At 35.9% G+C, this 20,446-nt stretch overlaps 1 protein-coding gene across 9 annotated transcripts in view; it reads left to right on the top strand.

The window, feature by feature from the left end:
• The window catches only part of FAM184A (family with sequence similarity 184 member A), a 117,768-nt gene extending 99,571 nt beyond the window's left edge, over positions 1–18,197 (top strand). The window contains exons 12-19 of one of the 9 annotated variants that reach the window (XR_004442753.1): positions 2,640–2,767; positions 3,454–3,638; positions 4,088–4,234; positions 10,481–10,598; positions 12,641–12,745; positions 16,063–16,265; positions 17,166–17,260; positions 17,848–18,197. Coding sequence is in view for 8 of the 9 variants with exons in the window: in XM_033234418.1 (XP_033090309.1) it covers positions 2,640–2,767; positions 3,454–3,638; positions 4,088–4,234; positions 10,481–10,598; positions 12,641–12,745; positions 16,063–16,265; positions 17,848–17,929 (968 nt within the window). In the remaining variant the exon portion in view is untranslated. The remainder of the gene's footprint in view (positions 1–2,639; positions 2,768–3,453; positions 3,639–4,087; positions 4,235–10,480; positions 10,599–12,640; positions 12,746–16,062; positions 16,266–17,165; positions 17,261–17,847) is intronic. The other 8 variants (XM_033234420.1, XM_033234422.1, XM_033234418.1 and 5 more) reach the window with 8 other exon arrangements.
• Positions 18,198–20,446: the final 2,249 nt, after the last annotated feature.

Here is a 20,446-nt window from a genome sequence, read left to right as displayed (position 1 = left end):
GGCCTTGTGCTGCTTCGTAGCTTGGTGGAAAAGTGGAAGTGGGGAGAGGGCCTGAGCGCTAGAAAAAAATAGGGTGGAGCCTCCTATACTTGCTAACCATTCCTGCGAGAAAGCCATTGATCCCTCCTACTGACCTAATAACCTCCTAAAGGCCCCACCTCCCAACAGGGCCACAATGATAGTCAAATTTCAACATGTGTTTCAGAGGGGAGAAACCATATTAAACCACAGTAAGCCCCAGTCTTCTGGTCTCTTTTTTAATCTTCAGCCTTTTCTTGGTTTATTGCATTCACATCCATGGTTGCGACCACCATCTATGTGCTGGTGATTCCACATATTCATTTCTAGACCACACCTCTCTTCTTGTACCTTAGGTTTCTATTTCTTACACATTGTTAGACAGATATTCTAACTTATACTCAACATTTAAAAATATGAACGCACTGTCTCCCATAGTCCAAAATGTGTTTATATTCCTGTACCTCCTATTCTAATTAATGGTATCACTGTTTACCCACTTGCCAAAACCAGGAAAATGGAAGTCACAATTGACTTTTTTTCTTTTTTTTTTTTTTTTGAGACCGAGTCTCACTGTGCAGGAATACAGTGATGCCATCTCAGCTTACTGCAACCTCTGCCTCCCAGGTTCAAGCAGTTCTCCTGCCTCAGTCTCCCAAGTAGCTGGGGTTACAGGAGCCCGCCACCACACCTGGATAATTTTTATATTTTTAATAGAGACGGGGTTTCACCATGTTGATCAGGCTGGTCTCAAACTCCTGACCTCAGGTGATCCACCCGCCACGGCCTCTCAAAGTGCTAGGATTACGTAAGCTACCACACCTGGCTGACTTTTTTTCTTTCACTGCCACATCCTATCTGTTACTCCCTCTCTTAAACATTTCTTCTATTTGTTTCCTCTTCTTTAGTCCTCTGCCATACTTTGGTTTTGGTTGTATCATTTCTCACCTGGATTATTGCCATAACCTTGCAGATCTCCTTTCACACAGTACATTCTCTAAACTCCAGTCAGGGTAAACTTTGTAATGCTCAAATCTCACCATATGACAACCCACTTCAAATCCTTCAGTGATTCCTCATGTCCTACTTGAGTGTGTGTCAAGGTTTCCCACTGAAAAAGGCCTTAACACCAGGGGAAACAACTTATGCTTTACATGGCGGTCTCAAGAGGAGCCTGAATTGGCTAGCTACAAGCACAGCTTGTCTTTGAAGTCTCATGTTTTCACTTTAAAATGTATAAATGTGTATTTTACTTACTTAAATCTCTTTATGTAATATATAATTAATGGATTTTCCAAAAATCTTCAAGTAAAATTCATGTTTCAGAAGATGATCAGGTTCCTTCACGCATACCACCAAACATACCCAAGTTCGAGAACTATGAGCCTTAGGTTAAAATAAAAAACATTTTATACTAAAACTTTCTCCCACTAGGTTCCATTTTCTTTACAGTATGACCATGTGCACTGTGGCCTCCTGCCATACCCTCTTATAGTTTGCCAGACAGACCAGGTTCTTTCTGTTTTATATATGATATCCCTTCTTCCTGAATGCTTTTTCCTTCTCTATTTGGAGAACTCCTACTTGGTCTTCAGACCGTTACTGTGACAATTCCCTTCCCCAGTTTCCCTTTCCTAGAACATTTGAGTTCTTACAGTACTGTGCTTTTGTCATACCTAATAGTCATCTCTGATACCCTACTTAGTTTTCTGGCATAATGTCTTCCCCTCAACCCTATGCAGTTATAGAAGTACTGTCATATTTCATTCCCCCTTAGAATAGTGCCTGGCATTCAGTAAATGTTTATGGACTGTATGAAATAATCCCAAACTCAAATGAAGGTGATGACCTTCAGATCACTAACAACACTGACCAGCCAGGCTCCTTTAGGGATATTTTTGAAGAATTCTTATTTGGGTGAGAAGTTGCCTCCTAAATATTTGTTATGGTACCATTAAACTCTAAAATTTTATTTATGTTTTTTTTTTTTTTTTTTTTTTGAGATGGATTCTCACTCTGTCACCCAGGCTGGAGTGCAATGGCGTGATCTCGGCTCACTGTAACCTCCGCCTCCCAGGTTCACGCAATTCTCCTGTCTCATTCTCCTGAGTAGTTGAGATTACAGGCACCCACCACCACACCCGGCTAATTTGTTGTATTTGTAGTAGAGATGGGGTTTCACCATGTTGGTCAGGCTGGTCTTGAACTCCTGACCTCAGGTGATCCACCCACCTTGGCCCCTCAAAGTGCTGGGATTATAGGCATGAGCCCCTGTGCCTGACCAAATTTTATTATTCTAGTAGTGAAAGAGATGAATTAAAAATACTTCATCTCCATTAGCACTTTACCTGCATACTGAAAGCATGTATAAAAATACCTTGATCCACTTAAACATTTGAGTTTTTTTATATCCTCATCAAAGCTAGATTAACTTTAAATTTATGATAGTATATTGTAGTCTATAATATTTAAATTTGTGAGTTTGTAATAATCTATTAATTTAATGGACATACACAAGTGTTCTGATTTTTAAATAATTTGTTTTACTTCTGTAATTTTTATCTATAGTATTGATAATATTTTTTAAAGGTACCAAACGTATTTTTGCCTTGCAATTCCAGCTTCCTTGCGCTCAGAACTCAACCATCAACATGCAGCTGCAATTGATTTGTTACGGCATAATCATCATCAAGAATTGGCAGCTGCTAAAATGGAATTAGAGAGAAGCATAGACATCAGCAGAAGACAGGTAAGTAAGAGTATTCTGTACTGTTTGAATATTGAATGTTCATAATTTTCTGAAAATTATTTTGTAGTAACTGTTATTTTCACTGGTTATCACATTCTTTTATATTGAAGAGCTTTATTTAATTTATTTATTTATTTGAGACAGGGTCTCACTTTGTCACCGAGGCTGGAGGAGTCGCACGATCACAGAAGGGAGCTTAACTGTCAGATAACTGCTAGAGCAGCACTAAACTAAGTCTGCTTTGTAAGCCATGTGATGTGTGTTCTTTTGGGAGGGCCTCCTTAGATGCACTTTCTCTCTAGATTCTAGGCAGTGGTGCCACAATTATTCTTCAAAATCATGTAAAACTTACTGAGAATGTAAGAGCCCTGTGTTCTAATCTCAACTCAGCCGCTGGTTATAAATCATCTTTGGGCACTGGTTTCCTCATCTGTAAAATGAGAGATGTCCTTTGACCTTCTGGGTTCCTTGTAACCTGACATTATTGAAGCTATATCCATATACACATTTACATGTGTGGAAAAAGAAGCGACCTCGAGGTTTGCTCACTTCAGCAGTTTGCTTTTGAAGAAGCAGTGTCAGAATGATTACATTTGACATTCCAGTGTGTCATTTTCTTTCCCGCAGATAAACACAGAAATCAAATATGTAGAAAACTTCTAAAAATTACTTTTTTGTTTTTACAGAGTAAGGAGCACATGTGTAGAATTACAGATCTACAAGAGGAATTAAGACACAGAGAGCATCACATCTCTGAATTGGATAAGGAGGTTCAGCACCTTCATGAGAATATAAGTGCCCTAACCAAAGAACTGGAATTTAAGGGGAAAGAAATTCTCAGAATACGAAGTGAATCTAACCAACAGATAAGGTATGCCATTAAGTACAACGGAAGGAATATGCAGTGTCATCTGAAAAACTGTTGTGCTGATATTTAGTAATCTATGCCTATTTTTGTGACTAGACTACCTCTCTAGTAAAATATTGAAGACCACTTTTTACTTTATTTGATGACTATATTATAATCTAGAACACAGATGAAATGTTTGTATCTTGAATGATGTACGTGTATTCATTCACTTTGGAAATTGTATATAATTAACTGAAGTCTTTTAAAAATGTTATTTGAAAAAGCATTAAAGGAGACAACTTTAACAAAGCCAGAAGCTTATAGCAGAAAGTAAGTAGCTTAATTTAGGCTGTTTACATTAATTTTCTATATATTATACCAAAAACCATTTCAAACCTGGTAGAATAATAGAAAGTTTTGAAAGCTTGACTTCAGAATAACATTTTCTTAACTAAAAATAAATCAAACAGGTTGCATGAACAAGATTTAAACAAGAGACTTGAAAAAGAGTTGGATGTCATGACAGCAGACCACCTCAGAGAGAAAAATATCATGCGGGCAGATTTTAATAAGACTAACGAGCTACTCAAGGAAATAAATGCAGCTTTACAAGTGTCGTAAGTTATATTATATAAGAAAATTCATATGTGGATACTAAATTTAGGAGCACTGTGTTTAACCTCAGATTAGCTGTTATTTTGACTCTCATAGAAAGGATACTTCAAAAAGAAAATTTTAGTGCTGTGTTACAGATGGTAATTGCAGTGCAATATGTTCTTTAATTAGGATGAGGCAGTTGAATGATGATGGTCACTCTGATTTTGGTGTTTGCTGTTATTAGAGGTGATTTTTAAATCCTTTTGGGCCAACTGTGAGCTCGGGTATCTGCCTTGTATAACAGCTCATAACCTCATGCTTTGGCAGAAATGATTTACAATAGACTCCGTTCCTTGGCTGTCCTTTTTCCTGGCCTCAGTGATATTCCTCAGACAGAGACTGAAATCTTGGCATCCCCCACTTCATGCTCTGAAAAGCATGGTCACAGAAAGAATAACATCAGTCTGTCTGTGTGTCCTCTCTCCTTAGGAATGTTGAAAGAGTAAAGGTTGTGTCCTTATTTTTCCTTTATTCTGTTGCATATGGTTTTGCATATTATGAATCTTCAGTAGGTAGCAAAAAACTTAGTTTTTTATTTTATGATCATTTTTAATAATCGAAAAATTAGTATTTGCTTTTAAGTAAGTAAACTACCTGCTTTGCTAGACCCTCCTTTCATTTTAATGCTTCTGCTTGGGTGCATGCTAACCAACCATGTTTCTTTTTTCACCAGAAACCTTCTGCCAGCAGGTAATTACCCCCTAGCTTTAGGTGTTTACTCCTTTAGTTAAAAACAAACACATATCAAACTGATATTTGACGAGCACTATTCAATAGATTGTCTGTGATAATGAAACTGTTTTGTATCTGCTTTGTCCAGGTTAGTAGCTTCTAGCTAAAAATAGCTATTGAACACTTGAATTGTGGTTAGCATAACTGAGGAACTGAATTTTTAAATTCCATTTAATTTTAATTAATTTAAATGTAAGTAGCCATATGCAGACTAATGGTTACAGTGTTGTAAAGCGTAGTTTTAGACAATTGGTTGTTTCTGTTCCATATCCTTAAATGCAGCCTGCTTGGATCTGCTGAATGGTTTGGATTTAGACAGGTAATGAGCAGGGAGAGTTGGTTCCAACCTATGGAGCTGTGGGAAACAATATATGAACTGTTCCCAAGGACTGGGGAATTCTATTGAAGTTTATTCTCAGCTGCACCCTGGCTTTAAAACTTTGAAATCAGAAGAGTCCTGTAGATTCCTGGAAGGCGGTGGGTGGTAGGGGCTGAAAGGACATGGTGCAGCCTGCCGCTGAGGAAGCTTGGGGCAGATGCACCTTCTTGCTTCTGCTCCTGCCCCAAATCCTGTTGAACTCCCTTCCTGGAGATGGAAGGGTGGGGCAACACATGTAAAGGATGGGAAATACCCCAAGTCCGTAAGTATTGTAGAAATGGTGATGAGTTCTATATTGCTTATGGAATAATGATTATTAGAAACCCTGTTCTCTGGTGCTGAAAGTTAAAGTCTTAGATTTTCAAAGAGTTCTGTAAAAATTTTATTTTTCAGTGATATAGTAGTAAAAACTTTATATCTAATAAAAATGTCCTGATTCTGGTTTCTTTTAGAAACAAATGAGAGAATGGGATGTTTGATTCTTTTTATCTAAATGATTTACTCTGTAAGTAAAGAAAGTTTAAGCTAAATGAAAACATTCTTTACAACTTGAGGTCATGGCCGATCTTTTAATATGCAAAAAGATGATTCTGAGATTATTATTGATTGTTTAGGTTTATTTCACAAAAGATTTCTTCTTGAGAGAAATGTTGAGTTTCTGTACTTAGATTTTAAATAGGTCAGTAATCCCCAATTGAAAAGAAGCACTCCGTCATACCTGAATTACTACTTTTTTTAAAGTTTTGAGTCCTTTCATCTATAATACTCAATTAACTTATGTTGTTGTTGTCCCTTGATTATTAATTTACCATTCAGATTATTTTTGTAAGCTTTGTGAGGTACAGAAGTAGTCTTGTCACAAATCAGAGTCTGTGCATAATTAATGGGAAAAGAAAGGTTCAGCGTTAAAGTGCTTCAATTGGTATATTTCCTTTATTTAAGAGTTTAGAAAATGATGATATAATAGAGTTTTTTCATCTTTATAAAATTAAAGTCCCAGGATATATGTGTGCATAATATACTATTGTTTGGTTATGAAACGATAGTATACTATTTTTGGTTCTAAAATTCACTGATTTTATTTTTTTATCCTTTTTTTTCTTAACCAGACTATAACTTGGAAATGTTGTATACAGTTTTTTAGGCATTTGTAATTTAGTCCTGTGTTGTTCATGAATCACAGATACTGACCTATATATTGTCAGAGTCAGAGAAAGCAGGGCATGCATGCCTGGTGAGAATCCATCAGTGGCCCTAATTAGTAATTTTATATGTTCTACTTCTCCTTTCTCCTTTTTTCCCCCTTTCTCTTCTCTCTTCTGTTACTTTAATGGAAATCTGTAAAATTTGAGTAAAAGGCTACACTTGTGTGGTACTCTCAACGCGGCATTTCCCAGGCTTTCATCATTCATATACATCCCTGGGAATTGGGTCATTTCTGGCTACGTATATTATTTTCTTAATATTTTTAATTGACTTATTTTAACTTAAATATTTAACAGGAAAACTTGATATCACTACAGTAGAACATTTATCACTACTGAAAAATGTTATCCTTTATTCTAAATAGAAGCTAAGCTATAATTATATAAATGTAAATTTTGTGCAAATAAAAACAATGTTATTAGATTCTAGCTAGCATTTACGCTGAAGTCCTGCCTGAGTGTTGTGAACTAGAGTAATGAACATAAGTTATGAAGGCCATTTTAGATACATAGACCCAGCTGGGCACAGCGGCTCATACCTGTAATCCCAGCACTTTTGGGAGGCTGAGGCGGGTGGATCATCTGAGATCAGGAGTTCAAGACCAGCCTGACCAACATGGTAAAACCTCATCTCTACTAAAAATACAAAAAGTAGCCGGGTGTGGTGGCAGACACTTGTAATCCCAGCTACTCAGGAGACTGAGGCAAAAGAATCGCTCAGACCCGGGAGGTGGAGGTTGCAGTGAACTGAGATTGTGCCATTGCACTGCAGCCTGGGCGGCAGAGGAAAACGCCATCTCAGAGAAAAAAATATATATATAAAAATATGTGTGTGTGTGTGTGTGTGTGTGTGTGTGTGTGTGTGATATATATACACACACACACACACCCAAACAATTATTTTTCTTGTGATTAGAAAGATTAAAGAAGAACAAACTTAAAAGCAACTGTGTATCCAGGAACAAAACCAAACACCGCATGTTCTCACTCATAAGTGGGAGTTGAACAATGAGAACATATGGGCACAGGAAGAGGAACATCACACATCGGGGCCTGTCAGGGGATGGGGGGCAGGAGGAGGGATAGCAATTAGGAGAGATACCTAATGTAGATGATGGGTGCAGCAAACCACCATGGCACATGTATACCTATGTAACAAACCTGCATGTTGTGCACATGTATCCCAGAACTTAAAGTATAATTTAAAAAAAAAAAACAGTGTTACCAGTTGTTCACACCTGGACTAAATTTTAGAAGCAGTGCTGGTACGAGGGTTGCTTGTGGCAACTGAAGAAAAGAAAAATATTGACTAGTCTTGGCTTGAAATGGATATTGGAATAGTACCAAGTTTTCTTTCTATAAGAATTTTGAAAGACTAGTAATTATTGAAATATATTTGCAAGTTAAATATATATCATGCTACTTGTTCTCTCCTTTAATGCTTTCCTGTTTGTGTTTACATGGATTATGTTTTTTCTATGTATAATCAATTATATTTTCCTTTTTAATATCTAGGTATTTTTCTTATGAAACATTTTTGGTGATGTAAAAATATTGTATTAGTCCATTCTCACGCTGCTAATAAAGGCATGCCGGAGACTAGGTAATTTATAAAGGAAAGAGGTTTAATTGACTCACAGTTCAGCATGGCTGGAGAGGCCTCAGGAAACTTACAGTCATGGTGGAAGGGGAAGTAAACACATCCTTCTTCACATGGTGACAGGAAGGAGAAGGGCCAAGCAAAGGGGGAAAAGATTTTCCCTTATAAAACCATCAGATCTTTTGAGAACTCACTATCATGAGAACAGCAGGGGATAACTGTCCCCATGATTCAATTACCTCCCACCAGGTTTTACCCATGACACATGGGGATTGTGAGGACAAAATTCAGGATGAGATTTGGGTGAGATACAGCCAAACTGTATCAGATATTTTATAGAGAAGATTAACTGATAGTAATTCTGTAGGCAAAGGATGTTTAAGCTAAGTAAAAACACTGCAATTTGGATTCAGGGGTAGACCTTTATTATGCAAAATAAGTGGTTCAGAGATTTTAACTGATCGCTTTAGATTCACTTTAACTTAACTTTTCAATTAACAAAAAGATAGAAATAATAGTTTTAAATAAGTCTTTAAATTTAGTTGCTTACCATTTATACCAAGTATTCTTGCTCAGCTGCGGGAAGCAGTTCATAAATCTTGTACTTTGCTTTTAATGATAAAAGAAAGTGCTCCGGTGACATCTTGTGGTTTCTCCAACATAAAACCCAAATTGCTATTTCTTTTACTAGATTAGTATTTCTTGACTTTCTTAAAATCTTTGCCCATAAAATACATAAGAATTAACTCTGCCATATTGGGAAAAAATGCAAGGTCACTTTATGTGAGTTAACAAATCACATTATTTTTCACTTGGTCTTTATTGTCACAAAAGAACAAAAGTAAAGATAGTGGAACTTAACACGTTGTACAGCAAAGTTGTTCAACCCACGGCCCAAAGGCCATATGCAGCCCAGGACAACTTTGAATGCGGCCCAACACAAATTCGTAAATTTTCTTAAAACATGGTAAGGTTTTTTTTTTTTAGCTCATCAGCTATCGTTAGTGTATTTTATGTGTGCCCGAAGACAATTCTTTAAATGTGGCCCAGGGAAACCAAAAGATTGGACACCCCTGTTGTACAACTTACCTCACACTGATCTGACAAACTCCCAGCTGATCCTGAGACAATCACTTCCTCATTTCCTCATCACCTTCATACCTCCCAACACCCTAATTGAGAACTTTAGCCAGGGGACTGGATAGAGAGCCTAATACATTATCTCCAAATCTTTAGCTTGGGCTAAATTTGTGGAGGGATTTTATGGTACTCAAATACACTGAGATTCAGGTACCTCTCTAGGGTTTTGGGTGGGAATAGGAGTATATAACTGACTTCTGGAAGACAGATCATCTATAAGTTACTCAGTATTCATGAGTGAATAATTTTTTCTAAGAATCTTTATTAACCATAATTCTATTGAATAATGTTATTGAAATTCTGTTTAAGTTCTATCCTTTATATCCTGAAAACAATAAGATTTTTTAAATAGTTGTAATTATTTGCATTTTCTGAAATTGAAAGTGGTTTTTCTGAAACTAAGCCAGCAGTTTCCATTTGTATTGTCTTTAGTCTGCCCCATCCTATATTCTTAGACTCAGCAGGATATGTCACCTACTTATAAAAAGTGGCCTCTATTTTAGTGATCAGGGCAATTCAGGCCTATTACCACCTCATATCATTCAGTACAGAATAGGCTTAGAAGGGCACATAATTTTTCTCTTACCTGATGAACCTTTTTTTCAGTTTGTATGTACTGGCTGATAATATAGAATTTTAAACCTTCTATAAACCAGGAAAAAATGATGTCATACATGTGTGTCCTTTGTTTTTCTTTCATCTGTATTTGTTTCTTGTCCTTTTTATATGTTACCAAGCTTTGTGTTATCACACAATATTGTATTGTGATAAGCAGTTGTAATAGTAAGCCTGCCTTTCTAGTGTCAAACCTGTATTTCTCAGGTTAGTATCATTCAACATATAATTTCTTCTGCAGAGCTTATCTCCAAATACTCCTCACCTCTTCTCCAAATACTCTGGAATGACTTAAAATGAGTGACTTCTTCAGAATATAACCTGCAAAGCCTTTCATAGTACCATCTACCCTTTAAAGCCTTTAATGTAACTACTGCTCTTGCAGCAGTCATGTCATTATGCTTAAAAGTTTTAAGGAAAAAAGTTTTGTTTCAGATTTTTGTGTGTGTTCAACTAGACTAATTTTTTTAATGTAGGTATTACAGAAGAATGTATCTGAGTGATATCAATGAGCTAAAGTCTTTCTTGTTTTCAGATTAGAAGAAATGGAAGAAAAATATCTAATGAGAGAATCAAAACCAGAAGATATACAGATGATTACAGAATTAAAAGCCATGCTTACAGAAAGAGACCAGATCATAAAGAAACTAATTGTAAGATATTTTGGTTTTAGTCTAACCATGTTAGTAATCAGTAGATATTGATTGGGAAAATATGAGACAGTCTTTTTAAGTAATGCTAACTGAAAATAGAAAACACAGAAGATGTGCATTGTGATTGAAAGTTTATTGAATTTTTATGAATAAATATAAAGTAATTTTTAAAATTTAAATTCGGCATTAGAGGAAGGGAATTGTATGTCTTTCATATTTTTAAAAAGAAAGTCTTTTTGATACCTATTGAATGTTTAATAATATGTCACTGCCAGTATACAATTAATATACCATTGAAGTGTGTGTATGTATATGTGTCACACATGTAGAATTAGGCTTGGCTAGCAAAGAAAAGCCAGCACATTCATGCATTAGCCTGTATTGTACACTAACAAATTGAGCATATTGATTTCCTAAAATGTGTCCTAGCAAACACTAATCCAGAATTTTTACTCTATAGAAAAAGTGTTCCATAGTCTAGCCTCAGAAAAGTTGCATGCTTTCTCCTGGAAGGTCAGTAATGCTAGGTTCTCTCTTGGAAAGTCAGTAACACTGGGTTCTTAATGACTCTGAAGTTTATCAGCTAAAACAATACAGATTTCATAATGAATATACTCTTTAACGGTTCATATCTTCAGCTGAAGACTTTGGACTTTAGCATGCAAAAAGAGCATAAGAGCAACATGTATTTCTGAAGTCCTTTTTCCTCAATGCATCTCTGTTTGCATTTAAGAGAGGCAGCTTGTTCTCTGAGACTAGAGGTTCTGCTGAAAGCAATAGGTGGTACCTTGGGGATCACAGGTAGAATCCAGGAGCAGGCTTTGGAGAGATGAGTGTGTGCTGCTTCAATCCACCAACCACCCAATTTTCTACATAGTGTGAACAGAGCACAGGCCTTACAGATTTCTCCATCTGATAGCAGCAGACTCATGGCACATTATATTTCATACATGAAATCAGCAAGCATAGTAAATGTATTGAAACTGTGTTCCATATAAATAGCTATTAATTCCCAGTTCTTACTGAGGAGATGTTATAATTGTATTTTATCCTCACAGCAAATACAGTAAAGCAACTTTCCAAAGCAACACAGCTTACCAGGGAAGAGCCAGGATTGTAGCCAAGGGTTGTTCCATACTCCTTCCACAACAGCCTAATTCCATGGACTGTGAGGCACATAGGTCGAGATTAATGATTTGAATGACAGTGGTGACTAAGAGAAGCATAAAGAATTCTACTAGATTTCACTAGAATCTAGTTTTGCTAGAGCACAGCCCTGCATTCTCCCACACACTGTTGTGTTTACTTATGGCCTTCCCATATTCTGCTTACTTAATTAGCACATCTTGTTGGTAAAGCCGAAGGTAAAGGTTTTATCTCTATATGGGCCTTCACTTTTTCCCTGTTCTTTGATTACCATTGCTATCATAGATTAATATATCAGATTAGATGCAATCGAATCTATTTATAGTACTGAAGAATAATGAGGCCAGATATGATGGCTCATGCTTATAATCCCAGCACTTTGGGAGGCTGAAGCCGGAGGATTGCTTATGGCTAGGAGTTTGAGTCCAACCTGGGTGACGTACTGAGACCCTACCTCTACACACACCCAAAAAAAAAAAAATTGCTGGGTATGGTGAAAAACGCCTATAAAAAGAAAGAGAAATAAAGATGAATGATGTAGTGTCATCCTTATCTGTGGAAATAATTCAGTCATGCCCAGAGCCCCAATAATGTAAGTTAAATCTACCCAAACTGCGTAGCCCTGTGAAACAGAGCTGGGACCAAATAAACCATTTAGGTCCCCTCTTGAAGGAAAAGGGTCAAGTGCTTGGGTGTAGGGTTTAAAAGGTGTTGAAAACTTACCCCCCAACATTCCTTAAGACAGCAGCAATCAGGTCTAGAACTCTTTAAACAAAGTACATAAATCTTCATTCAGGTTTTATATTAAATTTTAAATGAAATGGCATTTATACATTTATATTTTTAAAATATTCCATAGAAAATATTTAAAAGATGTTTATAATTCTTTTGCATAGGAGGATAATAAGTTTTATCAGCTGGAATTAGTCAATCGAGAAACTAACTTCAACAAAGTGTTTAACTCAAGTCCTACTGTTGGTGTTATTAATCCATTGGCTAAGGTATGTGCCGTAAACACTGTAGAATAGGAATGTGGTTTAAAAGTTGGTTAAAAATTTGATGAAAATATTTGGAGCAGCATAGTTGGATAAAGCTCCCAAAAAATGTTTTCTTCTATTTAATAATCTAGCCCTAAAACGTATGAATTATTCGTGTGTTCATTTTCAGAATGAAACTCTGAATAATACTCATATTCCTTTAAATATATTTTACCAATATTATCAAACTTGGTTCTACCTTTTTTACATATTTCTAAAGAAAACTAACCTTCTGACTCTTCTTAAGAGTATTTCTTGTCGTTTTCTTATTGCTCACAATCTTCTGCTTATGGTCCAGAAAGAGACTCCAGCCCTGGATACCCAACAGCTGTTGCTGGTTTAAGGCCTAACGTCTTAATGCAGCTTGGGTTGGATATGTATTTTGTTGCCTACCAATCATCAGAGAAGGACTTTACTTCTCTCAGCCTTCTGACTGTTCTTTTTGGTTTGGTTTGTTTTTTTGTTTTTGTTTTGGAGATGGCGTCTCACTATGTTGCTCAGGCTAGTCTCAAACTCTTGGGCTCAAGCGATCCTCCTGCTTCCAGCTCCCGAGTGGATGGGATTACAGGTGTATGCCACTTTGCCCGGCTTTCTGACTGTTCTTAACAATTAAAATTGAATATGACTTATTTTGATACGTGTTACTTTCTTGGGACAAATAGAAGAGCCTTAAAATAGACATGACCAAGTCTTATAAATCTTTGTACCCTAGCTTCCCATGGCTCCAATCATGTTTTGAGTATAGTAGGTATTCAGTAAATATTTGTTCAGCTGCAGAATTTCATCACATTCCCTATAAGCCACCACAAATTATTCTGTGAATAAAGCAAGTAATAAAGAATAAATGGGCCGGGCGCGGTGGCTCAAGCCTGTAATCCCAGCACTTTGGGAGGCCGAGACGGGCGGATCACGAGGTCAGGAGATCGAGACCATCCTGGCTAACACGGTGAAACCCCGTCTCTACTAAAAATACAAAAAAACTAGCCGGGCGAGGTGGCGGCGCCTGTAGTCCCAGCTACTCGGGAGGCTGAGGCAGGAGAATGGCGTAAACCCGGAGGCGGAGCTTGCAGTGAGCTGAGATCCGGCCACTGCACTCCAGCCCCGGCGACAGAGCGAGACTCCGTCTCAAAAAAAAAAAAAAAAAAAAAAAAGAATAAATGATTATGTATATACATATATATATTGACTTCATAGGAATTATGAATCTTATGGCAGAAATCAATAGTAGAATAAACAAAAGTGATAGTTCTAAAGCTGTTTTTCAAATTCAGATTTTAAGTTTTCACATCATGCCTAATTTTTATTAGGCCTTTACCCAGAAATTTTCCTTTCCTTTCACAGCTCGTAAAACTTCTCTGTTAAGAACACTGAATCTATCCTTCCTTTACAAGTTAACGTGTTCCAAACTTTAAACTTGAATGTTTTCTAAAATAGAATGACTGGAGAGGCATGTAGCTGTATCTCAGAGTCTGAAATACTGCCTGGCAGATAGAAAGCTCTGAGTGAATAATTGGTGAATGAATAATTATAATTAGTTTTAGTTTTTAAATTCATAATTTAGGGTTAAATAATGTTTTAATTATAAAGCAAGATTATGAGGTTTGTGGAAAAAGATATACTAAAAATACTCCTTTTATTTATTTTATTGGAATTAAATTTTTTGGCTGCAAAATGATTACTGTAGAACTTTACCAGTGTTCTTTTGATTTCTTAAAATAGAAACCTTAAGTAGGTTTAATTATGCCCTCTGGTGACTAGAATAAGAAAATGCAAAAGATACAACTTTGTAAGAACTTTCAAACTACTTTTGACTCCTAATAGTGACTTTAGTTTTCACAAATAGTTCTGAAGAAGCTATTATTATTATTTTCTTTTTCTGGTTATGCTAAAATAAGATTTTTGTCAGAGACTCTACAAGTCACAGAATATGACAGAAGAAGATGTTTAGACAGCCGGGTGCGGTGGCTCAAGCCTGTAATCCCAGCACTTTGGGAGGCCGAGACGGGCGGATCACGAGGTCAGGAGATCGAGACCATCCTGGCAAACACGGTGAAACCCCGACTCTACTAAAAAATACAAAAAACTAGCCCGGCGAGGTGGCGGGCGCCTGTAGTCCCAGCTACTCGGGAGGCTGAGGCAGGAGAATGGCGAGAACCCGGGAGGCAGAGCTTGCAGTGAGCTGGGATCCGGCCACTGCACTCCAGCCCGGGCGACAGAGCGAGACTCCGTCTCAAAAAAAAAAAAAAAGAAAATGTTTAGACAATAAGATAAATATAAATAAAAGTTCCGTCTTGTATATTAATTGCATTTTTCCCAAACTCGAGTTATTTTCCAAGAAAACTTACAAATTTAATTAGTATACACCTAATTAGTAAAAGATGAGAATATTCTAAATATCTAACAACATGTTAATTTTTATTTCTCATAGCAATATGATGATCATTGATTCTAGAGATGTGAATAAAATACTTTGAGACTAAAGTTCGTGAATTGCAAGCCGATAGATTTTGATAATCTACAGTGGAATTTGTCTTTTTATCTGTTAATTTTAAAGTCACATTTAAAAATCAGCTGATTACTATTGTTTTGTAACCTTTAAATTTTTAAAAATATGAGCCAATTAATGATACTGCCAATTAATATGGAAATTAGACTTAATTATGAAAATAAAACTTTCCCTTTCAGAAAGATAGATATCACAGTGAATTTAAAACCAGATTATTTCTCTAAGTCAGCTTTAGGTCTTTAGTAGAAATGTGCAATTTGTTTCAAACTACATTGCCAAGCATTTTCTCATTCCTTTCTTTTTTCCAGGCAAGAACTGCCTCCCTTTGACAGATGGCTAAATTTCATGGACCTCTCTTTTAAAATTATGTTTAACTTTACCCCTTCTCCTAATTTTAGCCTAAATCCATTTAACCTTCTATCTGCAAGACTTGCTTTCTCCCCCAACCCTTTTCCTCTTTTCTTCCCAAAAGGGTATTCTTTACCCCTTGGCACTCTTTTTACCTTCTCTCCCATTCCTCGTGAATGACTCCTGAATGTTTCTTCCTCATTCTTTCTGTCCTGGTAGCATGTCTGTCTTTGAGGATTCCATGTAGATAAAAAATTACCTCCAAGGATTCCCAGACCACAGTTTGGGTAACACTGGTTAATTAACATCTTAATTTAACATAAAGCTTCCAAAATTTTCCCATGCCAAATTTCTATCTTCTACCATTCCTATTTTCTCATTTGTCCTCATGCAGGGACTATCCTCACATGTATTATTTTTAATGCAGCAAAAGAAGAAGAATGATAAATCACCAACAAACAGGTTTGTGAGTGTTCCCAATCTAAGTGCTCTGGAATCTGGTGGAGTGGGCAATGGACATCCTAACCGCCTGGATCCCATTCCTAATTCTCCAGTCCACGATATTGAGTTCAGCAGCAGCAAACCACTTCCACAGCCAGTGCCACCTAAAGGGCCCAAGACATTTTTGAGGTGAGACCCGTCTCACCAATGTTTTTTTCTTTTCTTTTTTAACTTGAGAAATTTACCTTCTTACATTGCAGAAATCACTACTTTAAGAACAACATAAGAAAACTTACTATGAAATATTTTCTTCAAAGTATATTTATCACCTCTCTAGAGAACTTCCTTTTGACTGTGTTAAAATTTTTTTTCTAATTTCTGGTCATCAGTCAATTTTCTAAGTACTTGAAGAGGTGTTAATGTGATTTATATGGTTAGAATTTTAATATTATGCACGATTACTTTATTTTTAGTGTTGTCACCAATTTTTAAATTAACAATTCATCCTTATTGTAGAACTTTAAAATAATTTTTTGTTTACTAAGTGGTTTTCATTTTTTATATATGTTTATTTTTTCCCTTGTTTGCCAGGATTATTTATAAATATATATATATATATATATGCTTATTGTCAAAATAAAAACATACATAAACTCTGGGAACTTAAATATACTTATGCAAAAACTAAATTTAGAAGAAATAAATAATTTTTAAAATTTCCATTCCATTTTAAGTTACCTTGCAGTTGTTGATTAAATGTATTAGCAAATTTTGAATGAAATGCAAATTTCATTAGAAATTTAGCCATTAGATAAAGTCAGAAAGTACTGTTGTTTTATGCTCATCTTACTATTACTGATTTTTTGCTGCTTTACTTTTTTTTCTTATTCTTACTAAACCTTAGCAGTGTCACTAGTGATAGTCTTACAAGTAGGCAGGTTTTTTTAGGCTAAGTGATTAATGACATAGTTAATGATTAACAAAAAAAAAAAAATAGCAAGAATGAAAATTAGTCAAATACACCTCTGAATTTGTCTCCTGCTAAATATTTTGTGTTGCTTATTTTCCCTTGTGCATGGGTATGTTCAGGTATCAATAAGATGCATGTGCATGAGCTCAAGGAACATGACTACTGGAGTTTCCATTACACATTGTTACGTGCCTTGTAATTTTCCCCAAAGACGGTAGGGATTCTTTTGTTTTCTTAAGTAGCCCAAAGAATCTTTAGTTAGAATTAAGATAAGTATAAACTATATAACATCAATGATGGGGGGAAATTATATTTTTAATGTACTCCCTTTCCTGGAGTATTTGCATAGGGAATTATGAAATGAAAATTTAATAGAAAATGCATGTAGTAAAAAAAATACTAGTTACTTTAGTTATATTTAAGGACACATCTGTAAAATCAACTAAAAGAGAAAAGGTGCTGAAAGAGAGGATCATTATTTTATTCTCTCTTATTTCCCACAATTCTTAGTGAATTTTTTTATTCAAAGAAGGTGACATTTTTGCAGTTGTTTTTTGTTTTTTGTGATTGTTGTGATGTGGCTCCTCCTGAACTGACTTCATTTGAGCTGCTGATGCACTCTTATGCTCTCATGGAGTGGAGAACCGATTCTAGTGTAGAGGGAGTAGCTCTACTTTAAAATACGACTTACAACATGGGGAAGCTGTTGTGGTAATCTATGCTGATGTTTTATGTGCTTTTGCCTTCATTTTGCACAATGACTTAATGCTGGGTTACATGTCTCTCTTTTTATGAATTCAGTCCTGCTCAGAGTGAAGCTTCTCCAGTGGCTTCTCCAGATCCCCAGCGCCAGGAGTGGTTTGCCCGGTACTTCACATTCTGAAAGAATTGTGTTGGCACAGCCCTGTGTGGACTGTTACTGAGAGCATGACTTTATACAGACTGATATGTAAATAGGCTTTCCTATGTCAAACACTGTGAATGAGAAAGTCTTTGTCTCTCCAGTTTGAAAATGCACTGTATTTCCTGTGATATTTATTGGAATCATTCTATAAGGTACTATATGATGTGTGTAATTATAACTGTTATTTTTATTTGAGATGGAAGAGTCTTTAACCTTTGTAATTACTGCATAATAAATTTTGTTAGAACAAAAAATAATGCTTTTTATTTTTTCTAAGTTTGCTTTAATTTTTAAATATTTTTTAATTCCAGGTAAGACTTATCAACAAATTTTACTGCATTATAATCATGTCATATCAAATTATTTGACTTCAGTAATCATAACAAAATCAGGATAGGGAAATAGAAACCCTTGTTCCATTACAGTGTATAATTTTAACTAAATTGTTATCTAAATTTACAAAGCTAGAATGAAAGTGCTTGTATAAATTGTGGACTTTCAAGTATATGAAATACTGTTGACTTTTAGATGTTCGTTGTGTTTTTTTTTTTCAGTTTTGATAGTTGAGATCTAGAACTGCAGTACAGTTAGTATCTATAATTAATACTATGTTTTATGGCCAAAAGTCACTGGGTAAGGAATAAATAGTCAATTTGATTTTAATTTGTCTTAAAAGCCAGTTTGATAGTTTTCTAAATTGGCATAATTAATAGGGAGTGAGACATAAGGATCTGGAGCTCAGGAAGAGAAAGACTGAGCTATAGATGTTTTGGAACATGGCATGTATGAGATAGAGAAAGCCACAGGTGTGGATGAGAACAACAAGGAAGGGGTTGAGGATAGAACTTTGGGAGAAGCCAACATGTCAGGAACAGACAGGGTTTGAATGAGAATGAGAAGTAGAGTTACAGATCCAAAAAAGCATAGTGTCCTGGAAGAAGAAAGTTTCAGAGAGACCCAGCAGCCAGCCAACAATGTTAAATGCTATAGGTATCAGGAAAGGGAAAAAATGAAAAGTGTCCATTGGCTTTGACAACTACAAGATGGTCTTAGCAAAAGCAGATTCAGCGTAACAGTGGCAACAAAAGCCACTGTCTAGGAAAGAGGGAAATGGAAGTCAAGGAAGTTGAGACAGTGAGTAAAAACCTCTCTGAAAAAAACTTAGTAATACATGGAAGAGGAAAGAGAAAGTGAAGTCATAGACTGGGAAGGGTCAAGATGGGCTTTGTTTGTGTCTTTAGGAGACTTTATCACACTTTCATGCTGGAGGAGAGAGAGGGAAATTAAAAGGACAGGAGGATAAGGGGACCAACCTCCCATAGAGTACCTGAACCTTCTTCATAACATCCCTGACTGAGCTTTTCTACTTCCAGTGATAGGAAACTCCTTTCTCTGAGGGTAACCTGGTGCTGCTACCACATGTCTTAACCTCTGTGCCTCAGTCTCCTGGGCTATATAATAAATATTACCTTCCACCCTACCTTCCTAGAAGATAATATGAGATAGCTTATTAAAAGTCTTAGGAAAGGTATAAATTGCTACAGATGAGAAAATAGTTGTCTTGAAAAGTAGAAGAGCAAATGTATTAGAAAACTGTAAAAGGATTGTCAGGCATAATTGAGATCACAGACTATATATTGAAATCCATCAGCATGATTGTGGGTTTTGACCATCTTCAGCTACTAGCAGCAAGTTTCTAGGAAGGGATATTTAGACTTAACCAGGAGTAGGATAGTGTTGGATAAGTATAAAGGAGAGGTAAAAGGAGCCAGGGTTTTTGCAGAAAAGTGGTAATGTAAATATCATTATAACAGCCTAACTACTTTTATGCTAGGATTTTAGAAGTAAAAGCACAGTGAACAGATACTATAAATTGCATTACCTTAGATGTCAAATTGATTTTTACATATAGGTCAAGATGCTTAGTTCTTATTCTATTACTCCTTCATAACCAATTATATGTAGGTATTAAGTTTCACTAATGCTGTATCTTAAAATATTTACCTTTTCATCATCATAAAACATTGAGTTTCTAGTTCGTGGCTTTTCTCCAAACACTATGATTTTAAATCTGGAGTGAAGAGATAGGTCCTAAGAGGTGGATAGTAGGGAATATTTTCTTTGTATATACAGTACTGTGTACCGCAGCTCAAGCAGAAAGAGGGCATCTTGAGGAGCTAAACCACAATTGTTTGTTTTGCTGTGTCTTATGTTGTAGAGAGTGTTAAGGTGGATTAGAGGATGGGAAAGGAAAAATGTTAAATACAACATAGTTGGAAATGCTTTATTCATGTCCACAGGAACCATATACAAAAGTTTGTCAAAAAGCAATACAAATTAAATATTTGGAAATATATCACAATCAGATTTCTTAGTTAAGTATTCAGATTCCAAAACTGTGTTCATGATAAAATGATATGAAAACATTTGCGAACAATGTCTTGCTTTGGGTTCAGCTAAAAATTATCCGTAGGCAGTCTCGTATTTATTTTCATA

The sequence above is a fragment of the Trachypithecus francoisi genome, unplaced genomic scaffold (genome assembly GCF_009764315.1).
Source record: "Trachypithecus francoisi isolate TF-2019V2 unplaced genomic scaffold, Tfra_2.0 Lachesis_group15, whole genome shotgun sequence".
NCBI classification, from domain to species: domain Eukaryota; kingdom Metazoa; phylum Chordata; class Mammalia; order Primates; family Cercopithecidae; genus Trachypithecus; species Trachypithecus francoisi.
Note: the sequence above shows the minus strand (reverse complement) of the source record. Positions and strands in the feature narration are given on the sequence as shown.